The sequence below is a fragment of the Gobio gobio genome (genome assembly GCF_949357685.1).
Source record: "Gobio gobio genome assembly, chromosome: 1".
NCBI classification, from domain to species: Eukaryota; Metazoa; Chordata; class Actinopteri; order Cypriniformes; family Gobionidae; genus Gobio; species Gobio gobio.
The window spans coordinates 40060054-40078953 of NC_137097.1; the positions used below are offsets into that span (position 1 = coordinate 40060054).

Sequence of the window (18900 nt, forward strand, 5' to 3'; positions counted from 1 at the left end):
TATTTGTTAACATTAGTTAAGGCACTGTAAACGAACATGAACAAACAATGCACAGCTAACATTAACAAAGATCAACAAATACTTAATCATTGTTAGCTCATGTTAGTTAATACATTAACTAATGAGACCTTATTGTAAAATGTTACCCAGATATTTAATAATATATTCATTGACATTGAAGAAGATGGTCTTTGAAACATTCTGAAATCATGTTGGATAATATGCATGATCAGAATGAAATTAGAGAGGAAAGGGGAGACATATCAACTGCTAAAAAAATAACATTTTTCTGATAACATAACTTGTAGCCTAATAAAATGTCTTAAATTAGGAAAATAAAGACCTTCTGAAGCAAAGCTTAAAACTTTATAAACTAAAATAGCTTCCGGCAGATGGCCTATGCAAGTCAACTTAAGCCAAAAGAGTAACCCCTGACACGATGTGGGAGTAGTACAAGCTTTGACGCCTTACGTGGTTCAAACAAATAGGGCTGGGCAACAAACTCAAGCTCCTCCGACATTCCTCTGTGAAAATTCTAGTTTTAGACTTCTAATTCGTGACCGGTGTTTACCATTTTGCTCTATCCTCTGCTCTTCCTCGTTCATCAATAGGCCTACGTCATGCTTCAGGTCAGGGGTTACTCTTTCCCCGTAAATTGATGCGTACGTCTGTCGGATTTTAGTTGATAAACTTTTAAATATGGATATTTTTCTTGCACAAACGCATCGCTTCGCATCAGAAGGCCTTAATTAACCCCCGGAGCCATGTGGAGCAGTTATATGATGGATAGATGCACTTTTTTGGACTTCAACATCTTTACCCATTCACTGCCATTATAAAGCTTGGAAGAGCCAGGACATTTTTGTATATAACTCCGATTTTATTCGTCTGAAAGAAGAATGTCATATACACCTAGGATGACTTGAGGGTGAGTAATGGAGTAATTTTCATTTTTAGGTAAACTATCCCTTTAAAGAACTCTTTCTACATTCTGCAAAATTACAGGTGGATCCATTTTTGACTTGAATAAAGAGCCAGTTCATTTAGAAGCACATTTTTAGGTTACCTGATAAACAGCTTTATACAGTGTGAGATCAGTTGGCAGTGGCACGTGGCAGTGGGAACTAGACAAGCTGTGTGTCTCGTTTTGCTAAAGTTCACTGTAGGAAGTGGAACGTGCTGAGAATAATTATCCGTGATCTGATTGGTTAACGGGCTTAGCGTAGGCGACATATGGGCGGAGTCTTCTGGCGCGAGGCTGAGTGACTGTTGTTCAGGCGTGGTGGTGGACGGCTGTATGTTTACATGTAAAGAGAGTCCGAGCTTGACATATGAAGAGGTTTGAGCACAGCGACTGCAACTAAATCGACGGAAAACTTTAGTTATGAAGAACACAGGGGAACAGTATCACAGGACGAAATAGAAAATGCTCGTTCCAGGATGTAAGTTAGAGAATGACGTTAGTAAGTGATTATTTTTAAGTGGACTGACGATAGAGAGAAGCGCTGAAGAACTTTCATGTGCTCCTTGTTGATCAGCGATGTCACTAGAGCGAAACAAACAAATACCCGGACTTTCCGTGAACGTGTGATTACTCAGTTAACGGGACGTTACGTCATACTGGACTCTTCGCGTGCGCGAATGCCATGAGCGATGGCATGGCGGAATGTAAAAGTGCATTTTCTTATATTACTGTACATGTGGATATGCTCTCAAGGTGAGCAAAACGGTTTTGTTTGGAATATTTCATTCTATCAGAAGCTCTGGGACTGTTATGCTTATATATATATATATATATATATATATATATATATATATATATATATATATATATATATATATATATATATATATATATATATACATATACAAGCACACCTTTTACAAAAGCAAGTTTTTAAATTTTAAATTATGAAACAATGTACTTAGTTTCAAAGTTTCACAAATAACAGTACTAATAGCAAAATACCTGACAAAAGTGAAGTTCTAGCAGCATTAGTTGGCAGATGCCACTTTTTAGTGCAATAAACTAGCTCATAGGACAGCATCTATTCCAGTAATATTTATTCATTAAGTGTCTGAATACGTTTAGGCAACTTTAACTTTATACAAATTAGTGTTTTTACCAGCTTTCACTATGGATTAAAGATTCAAAGTAGATTAATTAATTTATGTTAAACTTTGTTTGCATGTTTTTATGGAACTGAGTGCACGTCTGCATCTTTGCCCCAACTTGTTCTCTTCACCATTCTTTGTCTTATTTATTTATTCAGCCTCTTTTGAAGTGGATGTAAACTGCTGGTGGAATCGAGCTCTTCCCGCGGGCCATAATGTGTCTGTTGTGTGCCACACGAGTGCACGGGGAAGAGCAAACAGTTGTGATCTCTGCCAGCTTTATGTTATCTCGCCGGGGCACAGACATCTGCTACCCAGGACATGTGCCAGTTCCAAAGAAACCTTCAACATCTCTATTGCAACAAAACTCACTGGGCATATTCGCTGCATGTGCAATGGAAATACAACAGATACCTGCAATGTTACAGTAAGAGGAGGCTGTGAGTATCACAGAATTGATCATTTATCTCTAATGACCTCTGGGAATGCTCTGGGTTTTATGTACAAGTATCTATGTTGACATGACACACACAGACACACAAGGATCCCTGAAGGGATTTGTTTACAAAGAAAAACGATATAAATATATACAGGATTTTGCTACTCAAACCTTTTTCTGCCTAGAGCAGAACTTTACAGCTCAAATAAAAGTTACTATAAGTGGTTTAACAAAAATACAAGATGCATATTTGTGTTTCTAAGCTCTCTAGGATGCCTTGCCCCATAGGCTTTACAATTGTTAGTGCATTACTGATAGTTGTGTTGCTGTAGCTCAACCAGTAGAGCATGGGTTCAATTCCCAGGGAATGCATAAACTGGCCAAATGTATCACTTGAATGCAACTGAAGTAGTTTTCGATAAAAGCATCAGCCGAACATGTAACTGTAAATTATTTTATTTGTTAACAGAGCTTAATTTGTTTTGAGTCTGGAACATTCTTTGAGAAATGCTTGTGTTGAGGTGTTGTCCAAAATTAGACAAGGAGGGGAAGTGTGTGAAACACTGGCGGCTTACTTTTGCAGATTTCCCCAACACAGCTTCCTGTTTTCTCAGTCTAGAAAATAAAAAAGGGTCCCTTGCAGCTCTTAATGTTGGCTATTGTGGTTTTCTTTTTGTATGTTTTTTTTTTCTTCCTTTACTTTCTTTGTTGGCTTTCCTCAAGAATAGTTTTTTATCTATTACAGATCCACCTTCTTCCCCGTCCCGCCCTGATTGTGCTATAAGATCTGAGGAGGAAGACATTTACTGCTCCTGGACTAAATCCAATGAGCCGATGATTCCAACCAATTACACCCTGCATTGGCAAGAATATGATGGGTGTGATAGTGTTTACCTTCTAATAAGTGGTCAAAACTTTAGCATTTTTTAAGCAGAACTTGAACACAATTTGGGACAATCGCAAATTAAATATCAAACTTAAACTTCAAATTATAATTTTTTGTGTGTTTATATTCAGGAAAGTTAACTCAATTGAGAGCGATGAAGAGAATGCGGTCATAAACCGGGTGTCGTATATGAAAAGCTCTGACATTACAGCATGGGTCACTGCCAAAAACGTGCTGGGTTCTGCACGATCTGAAGAGTCTGTCTTCAACACAGGCCATATCGGTAAGTCATCTTTACTCTATTTTATTATTATTAATAAATGTTAAAAAATAGAGCCCATCACCTCCAAGTCTCTCTGATATTTTTCTCCCTAGATATACACTACTATTCAAAGCTTTGTGGTCAGTAAGATTGTTTTTGTTTTTAAGAAATCAGCACAACCCTTTTCAACATTGATAATAGTGTAATAGGAAATGTTTCATGAGCATCAAATCATCATATTAGAGTGATTTCTGAAGGATCATATGACACTGAAGACTGGAGTAATGATGCTGAAAATACAGCTTTGATCACATGAAAAAAAAGTTATTTTGAAATGTAATAGTATTTCATAATGTTGTTTTTACTGTAGTTTTGATCAAATAAGCTACGTCTACATTAATCTGGATACATTTGAAAATGGTGTTTTAACTACTGTTTAAAAAGCTAAAATCATCTTATTGTGCATGTAAATTGTTATAAAAGATGATACTGACATAAAAAAGTTGTCTTCTTCTGACACGATCACTTTATTAGCAAAATCTCTCATCACTTATAGTGTGTCCAGGTCGCATACAATTTACATTTCGTGTATGGACACGCAGGTGCCCTCATGTTTTGACACAAAACAGCCATAGTGGGTACAATTTGCAGTAACGTAATATGAAGATTGTACAAAATAACATTTGTTTTTAACAACACTATGAAAACGAATACAGGCACTACAATGCCGGTATAAAAACAAAACTATTGGTACAATGTCACACGACTAAACGTGTCATCGTTTTCAAAAACCTCCTTTTCACAGTTCACTCTAACACAGTGTTTTCAAATTGATCGACTTGGGAGAGCGTCTTTAAAAAGCTCTGTGTTCATAAGACAAAGTGTGGACGGAAGGCCAAAATGTAGAGAAACGGTTGGTGTGGACATAGTCATAAATGCAGCCTTTATTGATCATAAGGGACAAATCTTACCAAGCCCAAACTTTTGAATGGTAGTGTAGCTCAAGTTATTGAAACTTGAAGGAAAAAACTAAGTTTCATTAAAAATAACGAATTTAAATGCTTAGTTGTATGTGTAAATGCTTCCTGTTTTTGTTTGTTTGTTTGTTTAGTTCTTCCAGACCCGCCCAGCATTATTACCCACACCTTCATGCCGCTGGTGATCTACTGGAACATGTCACTGTGTGAAAGTGTGGGCCCCTTAGACATGACGTGTCAAGTGCAGTACCAGGCGCACAATCACATGCTGGACTGGATTCAGGTGAGTGGAGGAAGGGAAAGTCCAATTTCACTTGATTCAGCTCAGATTCACAAAATCCTTATTCGATTCTGATTCAGCTAAGAATATTTGAACATTTTCCTCTAAGCTTGGTGTCACTGGCTTCATGGGTGCAGCTCTGGCCTTTTCACTCATGTGTTTCTATAGCGAGTTAGTTCAGAAGAAAGTCCATCCATCTGCAGGAACAGAGTTGTGCTAAAAGAACAGTTTAATGAAATGTAATCACATCCATTAAAATATGTAGATTAAATGGTTAGTTCACCCAAAAATGTAAATTCTGTCATTAATTACTCACCTTCATGTCGATCCAAACCTTTAAGACCTTCGTTCATCTTCGGAACACAAATTTAACTTTTTGTGTGCAAACAATGACCAAAAATAATGGCTATATTCAAAAAAAAAATTCTTTAGTGTCAGTCTCCTTCGCTGTTCATGTAGTAAACACAGTGCAGCCCTTCCGGGGTCTACTTCAGAACGGCGGCTCATTATTGGCCAACGCTGTTCACGTGAGCACCATGACACGTGTATGATGCTGATGCATGAGCTGACCAATCAGTGGCCAATACAGAGCCGGCGTTCTGATGTAGAACCCGGAAGCACTGCACTGTGTTTACTACGTGAACCGCGTAAGAGACTGACATGGAAGAGAAGAAATGGTTGAATAAAGTCATTATTTTTGTTTGTTTTTTGTGCACAAAAAGTATTCTTGTCACTTCATAACATTTAAGACTGAACCACTGGATTCACATGGACTATTTTAACGATGTTTTTACTACCTTTCTAAACCTTAAAAGTTGCAATGACGTTGCTGTCTATGGGTGGTTCAGAAGCCTTTCGGATTTCATCAAAAATATCTTAATTTGTGTTCCGAAGATGAACGAAGGTCTTACGGGTTTGGAACGACATGAGGGCGAGTAATTAATGACAGAATTTACATTTTTGGGTGAACTAACCTTTAAAAGATGGCTCTTAAGAATCAATATTGGATTACTAAAATTCACTTCTCAGTAAAACAGAAAGTGTAGATTTTAAACCAGGCCTAAGAGAAACACAACTGCTTTTTTGTGTTTTGTGCCAACTAGTTACATTTCTCACTTGCTTCTTTAATGTAAATTAATGTATTGTTATGACTGAAAGCCAATTATCTTTGATTATATCCTTAATTTCAATGGTCCACTTGGTATACATTCTACTAACTAGAAGTTACTTTGCAACTACATGTCAACTAACTCTCATTGATTAATATTTACTTTTAATGATTTATCCAAAGGGACTTACAAATGAGGAGAATAGAAGCAATCAAACCCAGTTAGTCTAGCACAGTACACCTAGCAAGTTGTTTTTAATAAATGAAAAAAACAAAACAAAAAATATCAAGAATAGTAAGTGTTTAGTGCCTATGGGTCAAGTGCTGAAACTATTAAATTCAATGTAGTTGAATTTGCCACTATGTCAGCTAACTCTCATTATATTATTAGTTGACTGTTATTGTTGGGATTAGTAGAATAAGTGACACGTAATTTGCATTTATAGTTAGTAGAATGTCTGTTGGGGAGCATCAAAAGTTAGCAGATATTAAAGGAACACTCCACTTTTTTTGAAAATAGGCTCATTTTACAAGTCCCCTAGAGTTAAATAGTTGAGTTTTACCGTTTTTGAATCCATTCAGCCGATCTTTGTATCTGGTGGTAGCACTTTTAGCATAGCTTAGCATACATCATTGATTCTGATCAGTCCATTAGCATCTCATTAAAAAAATGACCAAAGACACTTTCAATATTTTTCCTATTTAAAACTTGACTCTTCTACAGTTACATCGTGTGCTAAGACCAACTGAAAATGAAAAGTTGCGATTTTCTACACCTATATGGCTAGGAACTACTTTCTCATTCCTGCGTAATAGTCGCGGATCTTCGCGGCCGTACCATGGCTGCAGCAGCACAATGATTCGTTGGTATTCTGTGAAACATGGTGGTAGTATACACCTTCGACTTACTATCACAGCCCTTTACAACACACAGAACCATGGCTAATCACACAGGTAAATCCACAACACAATTTCTCGGCTGCAAGCCTGAAACTTTCTCTGCAACTACACAAACTTAGTGCCGGTCACATTGAAAGTTACCTCTTTCACGCGCTGCGTTCCATCATTGCGCTGGGGACTTGTAAAATGAGCCTATTTTCAAAAAAAGTGGAGTGTTCCTTAAAGCCTATTGGCTGCCAACTTTCACGCATTCAGCCACTGTTCTCACACTCTCACATCACACATCCATTTTCTCACGCAGTAAAACACAGACAGACAAGACAGAGCAGGTTACTTTGATATGAAACAAAGTCTCGGCTTTCAATTCTGTCAATTTTATTATGAAATTCAAACAATAAATACAATTTTTGCGCTCTTTAATGTGGTGCGTGACTGTTCAAGTGCCTCGTGAACCGATCATCTCTTCCTCTTCACTAGGCTACTAGTTAATATTAAATAAACAGGAATGAACATGAGAAGGGATGTTGAAAGATACATTACAACTTACTGAAATGAATCAGGTCTCATGTAATCGCTCAAAACAGCTGTAAATGTTGTTACATTTACCTTAGAGCAAGTAAAAAAATTAACTACAGAGAGGAGTATTTTGCTAAATATGTGCACTATATTACACTATTTTAACCTTTAATAATAATATCAGCTGACAGGGCTCCCTGTATGTTTACAGCATTAGTTGAGAGATTTTTTTTTCTTGTGAAAAATTTACATGACATTCTTTTTGTTTTGTTCTTTGTTGCTTTTTTCTCAAAAGTTGGCAGCCCTGATTAAGCAGACAGTCTATCAATACTCTAATGACTGGTAGTAGTTGACATGTAGTTGAAAAGTTAGTTTCGAAGAATGTCTAAATTGGACCATCGAAATAAAGTGTTACCGATAAATGAATAATTTTCATAATGTCAGCAATTTGTCAATACATGTTGTAAAAATCATTAAGAACACCATGAGGGTGAGTAAATGGTGACTGGATTAAACTATTTAGTGGAACTATTCTTTAAATAATTAATGTTATTGAATTTTTATTGGACACAGTCACTGCTGATAACAGATCACTCTAAATTCTAATGTAGATGCATGCATTTTCTTAAAAGCTGCTTTGAAGCAATATGTATTGTCAAAAGCGCTATACAAATAATTGTGAATTTAATTGAATGCAGGAGGATGATTGCCAGTCCCAGTTTCCGTTTGAGGATACCCAGCCATTCACACAGTACTGTTTTCGAGTTCGCTGCCACTGTGGATATGAAGAGAAAGTCATGAGTGACTGGAGTTCAGTGTATTCAGTCAGGACGCCTCCTGCAGGTCAGAGAAAGACACATTAATTTAGGACATTAAAACACTTGTTCATTTACTGTTTTATTGAGGATAATCTTGATTAAAATTCACACAGCAGAAGAATACAGATGTCAGTCCTGTTTTGCAATGCTTAATTCAGTTTTATACAAGAGTGCCCACCATGTTCAGAATTCTCACTACCGTTCAGAAGTTTGTGGTCACTAAGATTTTTTAAATGTTTTTGAAATATGTCTTATGCTCAATAAGGCTACATTTGATCAAAAATGCAGTTAAAACAAACAACAATATTGTAAAATTGTATTACTGTTTACAAAGTTTTCTTTTTGAATATATTTAAAAATGGAATTCATCCCAGGTGAAAATGACGTATAAAAAAAAATACTGAAGTACATTTTTAATGCATTTAATAGTACGTATTTTTCACCTAGGATTCCTGTGATGACAAGCTCAAAATCTTTTAATATGCTGATTTGTTGCTCAAAAAACTGTTCTTTTTTTTTTTTTTTTTTTTTTTTTTGAAACAATTTTTTTTGTAACTTCATAAATGTCTTTACCGTATATATATTGTCATGTGTATATTCAGTTATTGTATAGTTCCAGCTCCTATACCTGTTTCCTTTACCGTTTTCCCTCCACTAGTTAGTTTCATTTTTTACTGATCCGAGTTACATATCCAGTTAATTAGCTTACTCTGTTTATATGTGGCCCTCATTTTCTGTTCATCCCGTTCCGTTCTCTGTCTCTATATATAGGTATACAATACATACTGCACAGTATACTGTACTCAGTATGTTGGTATTCCATTTTAAATGTATTATATAAGATAATCAATGATGATGACTGTAATATTCTGTCTTTACAGCACCGGTTGGACAGTTGGATGTTTGGAGTGATTGTGCCCCTAATTCTGACTCTCTTTGTAACATCTATTGGAAAGTAGGCTATACTCCCATAATACATCATTCTAACAGTTTTTTTAAAAACTGGTACAGTGTGTCAGTCACGATTCATTACATCGTGAATGAGCTGTAAAAATTTGACTGTCTGACGTTATTTCCTGTGTCTCAGGAAATGCCCCTGTCTCAGGCTAGAGGGGAAATAAGCAACTATATTGTGACACTGAAGCTTAAAAATGGCACTGAGATCAAGCAGGATACCAGGCAACGGAGAGACACAGGAAGTCAGCATCACACAGAGCAGAAATGCCCGCAGCTCAGACGTTTCCCTCTCAAGATGGGTGTTATGGGAGTTTTTGTGTCGGCCAACACCTCAATGGGCACATCCGACCCCACATTCATTCCGTTGCCCATGAGGGGTATGTTAATGCAAAATTCTGATCAAAATATTTTATATTTAATATAAATTATTAGTTTCATTTTGTTTAAGTTCTGCTTAAAATGTTTTGTTTACTATATATATATATATTGTATTTATTCATTTTTATAATGTAATGCAATATACACTACAGTTTAAAAGTTTGGCCTTAGTACGAGGCTATTGGAAGAAATTAACACTTTTATTCAGTAAGGACACATTAAATGATCAAAGGTGACAGTAAAGACATTTATAAGATTTATAATATTTCTGTTTCAAATAAATGCTGTTCTTTTGAACGTTCTATTCATCAAATAATCCTGTTTTCAACATTGATAATAATCAGAAATTATATCAAATCAGTATCAAATCATCATTTTAGAATGATTTCTGGAGGATCATGTGACACTGAAGACTGGAGTAATGATGCTGAAAATACAGCTTTGATCACAGGAATAAATTACATTTTAAAATATTTTCACATAGAAAACAGTTATTTTAAATTGCAATAATATTTTACAATATGACTGTTTTACTGTATTTTTGATCAAATAAATGCAGCCTTGCTGAGCATAAGAGACTTCTTTCAAAAAATAAATCTTATAAATATAATTTTACATGACCATTCAAAATTTGGGGATCAGTATCATATTTATGCCCTGCAGGACAGACAACACCTGAGGTGAATCTGAGTGTAATGGGTGAGAAACAGACGCTGTGGGTCTCATGGTATGTACACCCACAGTTCTCTGAGAGTGTCCTGGAGTATTTGGTCCAGCACGTGCCTGTAGTACCTCAACGTCCATGCCTGAACTGGGTCAGGGTAAATAGAACCCAGAGATCTGTCACAATCACAGGTAGGGTTTGTGTGTGTGTGTGTGTGTGTGTGTGTGTGTAAGCTTATAAATCATACAGAATGAGTTATTTTAAAAATGCATAAAGTTTTGTGTGATGGGTAGATTTAGGGGTAGGGTAAGTGTAAGGGGATAGAATATACAGTTTGTACAGTATAAAAACTGCGTGTGTGTGTGAAAAGACCGATAAAGCTGTAATTTGTTCTGACCCTGACAGTTATCTCCATCCACAGGTGACTTCAGGAACTACACCGCATATAATGTGTCGCTGTCTGCCGTTTTCAACAACCACAGCATTTTCCTCAAGTCAGCGATTGTTTACACACTTCAAGGAGGTATGACATCACTTAAATTACTGACTGCACTTTTGGTTATTTCATTGACAACAGACCAAAGTCCACAAGACATCAAATAAAATATGGCTTTTCTGTTACAACAGAGAGCCAAAATTCTGAGAAATAACATAAAATATTACAATAATATTACAATTACAATTATAACTATTACAATTAATTAATACTATGTGTTTACAAATATACACCCCTAATTAAGTTATAATATTAAGCTTATTTGTGAAAAAACACTTCCGTTGTAAAAGTATATTTCATTTTCAGTAATTAGCTTGTATAGTGCAACATTAATTGCAACAAAAGTATAATGCATTGCATTTATAAAACATTTTCTCACTTTGAGCTAGTTGTGGCAGTTTTAGGGCACAAATTACTTGCTTGGTAAATGATCCTGTAAGATCCTGGAATCAGATTGGTATCATCTCTTTATCTCCCTGCCCAGTTCCTCCTAAAGTCCCACAATTCCATGTGAAGATCATCTCTCACTCTTCTGTCATTCTGATGTGGAACCCCATCCCTGTGCGTGAGAGCAAAGGTGTCATCCTGCATTACATAGGGGGCATTAATGAGACAGGTAAGCCATGATCTCTCCTTTAATGTGAGTCTTAAGCCTGGGACATTCCAATCCAATGTCGGGCTTAGTTTTTTTCGGCATGTGAAAATAGCATATTTTCTTAGCGAAAAGTGCAAATAGCGATACATTCTATTTACACTACATAAAAATAGCAGTATTTTCTTTGCAATAAATGTAAATAGTAGTTAGATACTATTTGCACCTCAGTATCTTAGTACATAATAAAACAGTATGCAATAATAACATATATGAGTGTAAATTATTATATTTAATAAATAAATGCTGCCTTATTGGGACCATATAAAGCCCTCCTTACGAGTTCAGACTGGACAATTTTCAAACTCGTCAGATCACTGTTCTTTTCACACGGCATGACTACCCGGGGTAGCATTCAGTTGCTGCTGTGTGCCTATTGCACGATGGATCGGTGCAAGGGGGTTATACATTGCTTAACTTTACAATAGGAAGAATCACCAACAACTCTGTCTGGCCCGCAAATTACAATTCACAAATGCGCACGCGGTGACTAGGAAACACGATAGCCCGCAAGAAGCTTGCAATCCAAATTGTCTGTGCGCAGATTTGCAGCGAAAAGGAGAAAAATAAAAAAAAATATGGAAGAGGAAATGGTTGGGGAGACACGGGGAGCAAGGATTGTGTTCTGCAAAGAGAGTTGGAGGTAAATAAATCATTTTGCAATGTGTTGCTGTTGCGGCAGGTCAAGCAAATGTTTGTGCTTTGTTTCTGTTTCATATCATTGTAAATATATCTATTAAAATACTGATATTCTGGTCTTTAACTTCTCCCCGAACCTCCCGATGCCCTATATCTTGCTCTCTCCTTGGCTGTAGGTCATTGCCGATGTGATTTTTTAGTCAGAACACATTTCACACAGCAGAATTTTGAATCGCAGACAGGTCCAGATATTTAGCATGTCATTCAGGTGACTTGCCTGTGATTCTCTCTGATCGCGTCATTGATAATTCACACTGCGTGATTGTCACTCGTGTGAATGAGCACTGATTTGCATATGATTTCTGGCATTTGTCTGCGATTTCGCAAAACCTGTCTGCGAGTCAAAATCGGGCAGTGTGAACTCGGCATAAGACACTTGAATTCCAATTTTTACACATATTTTCTTCATATTTTTTGAAAATAAATACCTTTCCAATCTGATATGTGATGGGGAAAAAGAGCAATTGCTAATACTTTTCGATCACGTCAAGAGTATTGTTACGATCCCTGCTTTAGGTCAGGTGTAACATAAAAGACAAAACAATACTTCTTAATTATACATTTTATTTTCTTGTTCTCTGGTTTGTTTTCATAGTGATGTTGTTTTCGGTTTTTACGAAGCAATATCTTGACAGAGAGTCAAGTCACCTTTATTTATATAGCGATTATTTATATAGAGATTGTTTCAAAGCAGCTTGACAGTAATAATAATGCAACAGAAGTTGTTTTGGCTGTATAGCCGCTCTGGAGAAAACAGTGATGTCATCCAGCTCAGTTCAGTTATCATATAGTGTCAATGCGGGCGGATCAGTAATATAGTTGAATATTTAGTTTAGACAAAACATTGAAAAAAATAAGTTAGAAGCCAACTCTTCTGGGGTGAACAAATGCAGAAACAGTAAACGAACAGAAACTAACTTTCCCACAAAAAAACTAACTTCCCTACAAATCCAATACAAGAAACCAAACATACAATGACATACCCTATCTCCTTATCTGACCAATAAACAGGAGAAAAGGCAATGGCCTTTTGGCCTACAAAAAAAACAAGGCACTCACCCCCTACGGCTTCTCAAATAATTAAGAAGCCTACATATAGGGATGGCTGACACGAAACTGACATTTCGGCGCTTTGCCGAGATCCCGAAGCGCAGATGTTTCGAAACACTGCTCTGAACTGTGATCCGAAACACCCATGTCACGTGACTATGGCTAAATGAAGCTTCAAATGTTTCATCAGGTGGGGCCTGTCGAAACTGCGTTTGATTGAAAGGGGCGGGAACAAACCACACAGTCACACATCTGTATGAACCTAATTCCCCACAGTTTAAAAGTGAAGTTATTCCATCTTCACCTCGTGGGTTTTTGTGAGAGGAGAGAGATTTTGTGATAGCAGTATTTTCCCTCATTTGTATATACTTGCTAAAAAATATTTATCCCTTGTGAGAGGATTTTTTCAAAGACTGAAGAAATGATATGCAAAAAAAGAAGTCGGCTAAGTCATTCAACAGCAGAGCAAATCATATTTTTTTAATAAAAATGCTATGTAACAAATGTGACCCATTTAGTTATTTTATTAATCTTCATTTTTCATGACCAAAAAAAACTATAGTTATTCACAATGAGGGGGCTACACTCTAAAAAAAAAAAAGGTTCTATATGGCACCAAAAATGGTTCTTCGTCGTAATCATAGAGGAACCACTTTTGGTGCTATATAGCACCATATCTTAACATGTTCTGTATATGGTAGCGGTGCTATATAGCACCATAGTTAGCGGTGCTATATAGCACCTAAGTCAAAGAACCTCTGAAGAACCTCTGAAGAACCACTGAAGCACCAAAATTGGTGCTATATAGCACTTAAAAAGGTTCCCCTATGATTACGAGGCAAGAACCAATTTTGGTGCCATATAGAACCTTTTTTTTTTTTTTTTTTTTTTTTTTTTAGAGTGTACAGGTTACAAAACCAAGATAATGTAGTTGTCAGACAGTTGTTAACTTTTTTTTTTAAAAATGTTTTACATGGATCGTCACGGTTATTTCAGATCAACACATTCAAGTGACCACTAGGTGTCGCTGTAAAGCTTCGAAACAATATGGCACATTTGCGTCAACTGTTTCAGTGCTTCACGAAGCCTCGGTCTGCCCATCACTACCTACAGATAGGAACAGTAGGGCACTGTTTTCACATAGAGATCAAAACTGTATCAGGAGTGGCTAACAGCACTCTGTTAAAACAAAGAAGAGAACAGAAATCACCATCTGTCGCACTACATTTCCACCAACAACAGTCAGTCAAGAGCAATCAAAGAGGCAGAGAGCTCCCTCCAGAGGATTTATAGTCCAGGTTTCTTCTCTGGTCCAATTACGTCCAGGACCAATCCTAAAAGAGGAAAAAGGAGACAGCAGGAACCACAAAAAAACAAAATAACGCATTATGTCACAGACGTAACAGTATCTGTAATGCAACGCCACCACTGCTGACAGATTACACGTGGTTTTTGTACTTTTGTCTGGCCCAACCAGACATTGGTGGGCAGAGTTATTTGCACGTTTCTTTTTTCTTTTCTTTTTTTTTTTATTTAACAAGGACACATTAAATTGATCAAAAAGTGACCATAAAGACATTTATAATGTTTTTTTGTTTTTCTTTATTTTTCTTTTATTTGCTGTTCTCTTGAAGTTTCTATAGATACAATAATCCTGGAATAAAATGTTTCAGTTTCCACAAAAATATTATCCAGCACAAGCTGTTTTCATCATTGATAAGAAGAAGAAATGTTTCTTGAGCATCAAATCATCATATTAGTATCATTTCTGAAGGAAAAAGGCTGGAGTAATGATGCTGAAAATTACATAACACAAATAAATGACATTTAAAATATATATTATAATAGAAAACAGTTCTTTTAAATTGTGATAATACTTTCCAACATTACTGGTTTACTGTATTTTTGATCAAATAAATGTAGCCTTGGTGAGCAGAAGAGACCCTAAACCTTTTTAACGGTAGAGTATTTCTGTGGCCTGTTTACCAGGGTTTAACGTGAGCAGTGACATGACCAGCGTGCAGCTGTCAGACCTGCAGCCGTCCCGGCAGTACCAGGCCTGGGTGAGCGCTGTGAGCGCTGCTGGTGAAGGCATGAGGAGCACCACCACTTTTTCCACCACTGAAGATTACAGTAAGAATGAGCAAGACGAGCTCTTTCTTTCTTCCTTACTTTGAGATTTACATTGCATGCATCGTCCAGAATACTAAGAGGTCTGTGTTTGCATACAGCATGTTGTTAAAAAAATTCCGCTTCCAGTAGTAAAGCAGTAATTTCTTTCCATCTCATCTCCTAGGTTTTGTTCTCTCATTTGTATTCATACCGTTGTCTTTGCTGATATTAGTTATTGCTTTTACCTGGTTATTGTGAGTATTACCTTTCATTATAATTCCATCATACACTATGTGGCCAAAAGTATATGGACACCCCCTTTTAAATAGTGAGCTTGACTAGTCTAGTCATTTCTGTGAGTATAAATCTTGACCTTAATCTTAATCTTCAACATCATGCTGTAGTAAATGCTCAACGAGCAGGTTGGGGTATCCACATACTTTTGGCCCTGTTGTGAATTGCATCCCATTCAATTATCAGATAAAAAAAATTGTATTATGCATTCCAACTATCGCTATTATTTAGCATTGCCATTGTATGCACGTGTTTATATTGTCTGGCATACTGTTTTGTGAAAATTATTATTATTTTTTTCATGTTTAAAGGGTTGGTTCACCCAAAAATGTTAATTCTGTCATTAGTTAATCATCCTTGTGCCTTTCCAAACCTGTAAGACCTTCGTTCATCTTCGGAACACAAATGAAGATATTTTTGATTAAATCTGAGAGCTTTCTGTCCCCTCCATAGACAGCGATTTAATTAACACTTTCAAGGTCGTTATTTTTGTTTGTTTTTTGCACACAAAGTATTCTCATCGCTTCATAAAATTACGGTTGAACCACTGTAGTCACATGATCTATTTTAACGATGTCTTTCCTACCTTTCTGGACCTTGAAAGTGTTCATTAAATTGCTGTCTATGAAGGGGTCTGAGAGGGATAGTTTCATTTACTCAGCCTCAAGTTGTTCCAAACCTGTATGAATTTCTTTCTTCTGCAGAACACAAAAGAAGATATTTTGAAGAACATGGGTAACCAAACAGTTGATGGGCCCTATTGGCTTCCATAGTATGGGAAAAAATTACTATCATTCTTGAAAGTATCTTCTTTTTTCTATCATTTATTTTGATATTGAGAGGAAAGCGTGCAGCACTTATTTACATATTTACATCTAAACGGCGCTCTCAACAGCATGGGTCATGTCGGGAAGTTCACTAACAGTATGCCGGTGCAAAAACTGTAAAACTTCTATCCACCCCTAAGCTAAGAATACCAAAAGAACTATATTAGGTCCTCAACTGGAAAATTAGACGCACTGTGGTGAATTAATATCTGCTGTCTTGGTACAGGTTACGTTACTGTTCTCAGAAGATCCCAGATCCATTAAACAGTAAATCATTTAAACACATGAACTTTCAGGTGAGAATCTAAAGATTTACAAAGCTATATGAAAGAGACTGTCACATGTTTAAAAATGGTAAAATAATGGTTCTTCTAAAGAGTGAGTTTGGCTTTTCTTCCAGTACACGTGGCCATTACACTGTTCTCCGTCGGAAATGACTCTGAAGATTTCTGAGCTGGAGATCGTGGAGAACCTGCATCCCAACAAACCTTCCCCTCCCTCAGAGACTGAACCAGAGAAAATGTTAATCGATGTGGAAGCCCAACACTTCCAGGTGCCAGGTGGACTGGGCAGGTCAAATCAAGGGAGTGAGGAGAAGTGGTTAGAGGATTCTGAGGAGTCAAACAGAGACATTTCAAAACAGGGCAGCTGGAGAAAAGAGTACAGTGAGATGGTTGATACTGATGAAGAGGAGAATGGCGGCGCTGGTGAAGAGTGGTGGGACCAGCAATGTGTCTCGGACTATGAAAGACATTTCATGCCGCCTGTTGAGGCGAATTAACACTGCCGTTTCATACCTCATGGTGTTTGAGCTTTACCGTAGTGCCTTAAATAGAACAATCATAATTGTGATTGTTTTACTGTAGAACAGCATGTACTCTTGAATCATGCACGAAAAAGAGTATTACGACATGTTATTCATGAACTGCCATATGTGTCTGTGGAGCTATGCAGAGCTATGCACAGATTTCCACATTTACAGTTTTCCAGATTAGCTGTACTGTTTAAAGTTGAAGTACCGGGTATAATTTTTGTCACACTAGCGTCATCAAATGAAATAAGGGCTGTTTTCAAAATGGTTTCCACACTGCCCTTTTGCCATTGGGATGTTCCTGCCACAAACTCTCGCCATTGATTTAGCCAATGTTGGGCACAGAGCACAGCTCCACAATCCCATGTGGTTTCAGGGAATTCAGACCTCAAATACTTTACAAACTCTGCTCGTTTCCTTGTTGGAAAAGGGTGTTTTAACATTGAAAACATTGCATATGTGACACAAATGAGACTGGTAGATATCTACAATTGAATGTAGATAATTGAATGTTTTCGTTCATAAGAAATATTTTCTGTATGAATATGCTTCTGTAAGACTACTCGGAAATGTTGTCGTGTGAAGTTCTCATACGTTTTGCAATCATTTGTGATGACCGGTGATGTTAGGTTTGCATTTAAACATAGGACTAGTCACAACTATTAGTATGTGATGTAGTCTGCGTATATTAGGAAAGCCTTTTTATGCCCGAGAGTAAAAAATAAAAAAACAAATAACTTTATTTTTTGTAATTGCAACTTTATATGTCACAAAAAGTATGTTTATAAAAAATTAAATAAAAAACCGGGTTCCATACCATATCGTTTTTTGGGGTTGTCTGTCAAAAATGCATGCTTGTTTGTATGCGTAATTATTTTTAAGGCACATCAAGTGTCTCCAACCCCTAAAATAAAATTACTATACAATAGTGCCAGTACAGGAAACACTTCTGTATTTGACGATCAGATGGAGGAAAGGTGTTGAAGATTATGATTATGAAGTAGATCCATTTAAATAACTACCTTTTTTTTGTCTCATGTTCACCAAGATATTTTTTTTTTTATTAAAAAAATTTAATATTATTACAATTTAAAATAACTATGTTCTATTTGAATATATTTTAAAATGTGTTTTATTTCTGTGATGTCAGCTGAATGTTCAAAAAAAAAAATTTGGTTGGTAGTAACGGATTACACGTAATCTGGATTACATAATCAGATTACAAAAATTACTTACAGTACTTGTAAACAGATTATATTAGATTTTAAAATACTCGTAATCAGACTTACCATGGCAGTAAATTATTCATAATTTATTGATTCTACTTCTTTGTTACCTTTTAAATGTTCCTTTCTATAAAAATCTACTGCTTAAGAAAGAAGCTCTTCCAGGTTCTGTGGAATCGCACTTTCAAACTCAATTCACGTCATTTCATATTTACATGCAATACAGAGATTCCCCAACTTTTTTTATTAGCTGAACCTCTCCTAATATATTTACTTGAAGTAACCCCTTAGATTTTAAGTTAAGTTAAAATTAACAAACAAAATTAAGTCAATAATAATAAAAGGTTTTCTGATGTAGGTTAATGGTCACATGACAGGTAAACAAATATTTTAAATGTTTAATCTTTTTTTTAAGTAAATGTTTTATTTTGGT

The 18900-nt window shown here is 36.2% G+C and overlaps 1 protein-coding gene across 1 annotated transcript; it reads left to right on the plus strand.

The window, feature by feature from the left end:
* Window positions 1-1233: 1233 nt before the first annotated feature.
* il12rb2l (interleukin 12 receptor, beta 2a, like) lies at window positions 1234-18061 on the plus strand. The gene is made up of 15 exons (XM_079829631.1): window positions 1234-1717; window positions 2274-2555; window positions 3300-3432; window positions 3572-3723; window positions 4814-4962; window positions 8182-8326; window positions 9183-9256; window positions 9389-9635; window positions 10300-10491; window positions 10722-10823; window positions 11281-11412; window positions 15187-15330; window positions 15494-15563; window positions 16657-16726; window positions 16831-18061. Exons 1-15 carry the CDS (start codon window positions 1654-1656, stop codon window positions 17209-17211), a joined length of 2337 nt encoding a protein of 778 aa, XP_079685757.1. The 5' UTR covers window positions 1234-1653; the 3' UTR covers window positions 17212-18061.
* The last annotated feature ends 839 nt before the right edge of the window (window positions 18062-18900 follow it).

Excerpts from the sequence above, each read along its gene's own strand:
- il12rb2l (XM_079829631.1), top strand. The coding sequence starts at position 1,654 with ATGGCATGGCGGAATGTAAAAGTGCATTTTCTTATATTACTGTACATG. Across the intron at positions 4,963-8,181 it reads ACATGCTGGACTGGATTCAG|GAGGATGATTGCCAGTCCCA; the intron begins GTGAGTGGAGGA and ends AATTGAATGCAG. Across the intron at positions 10,824-11,280 it reads TGTTTACACACTTCAAGGAG|TTCCTCCTAAAGTCCCACAA; the intron begins GTATGACATCAC and ends CTCCCTGCCCAG.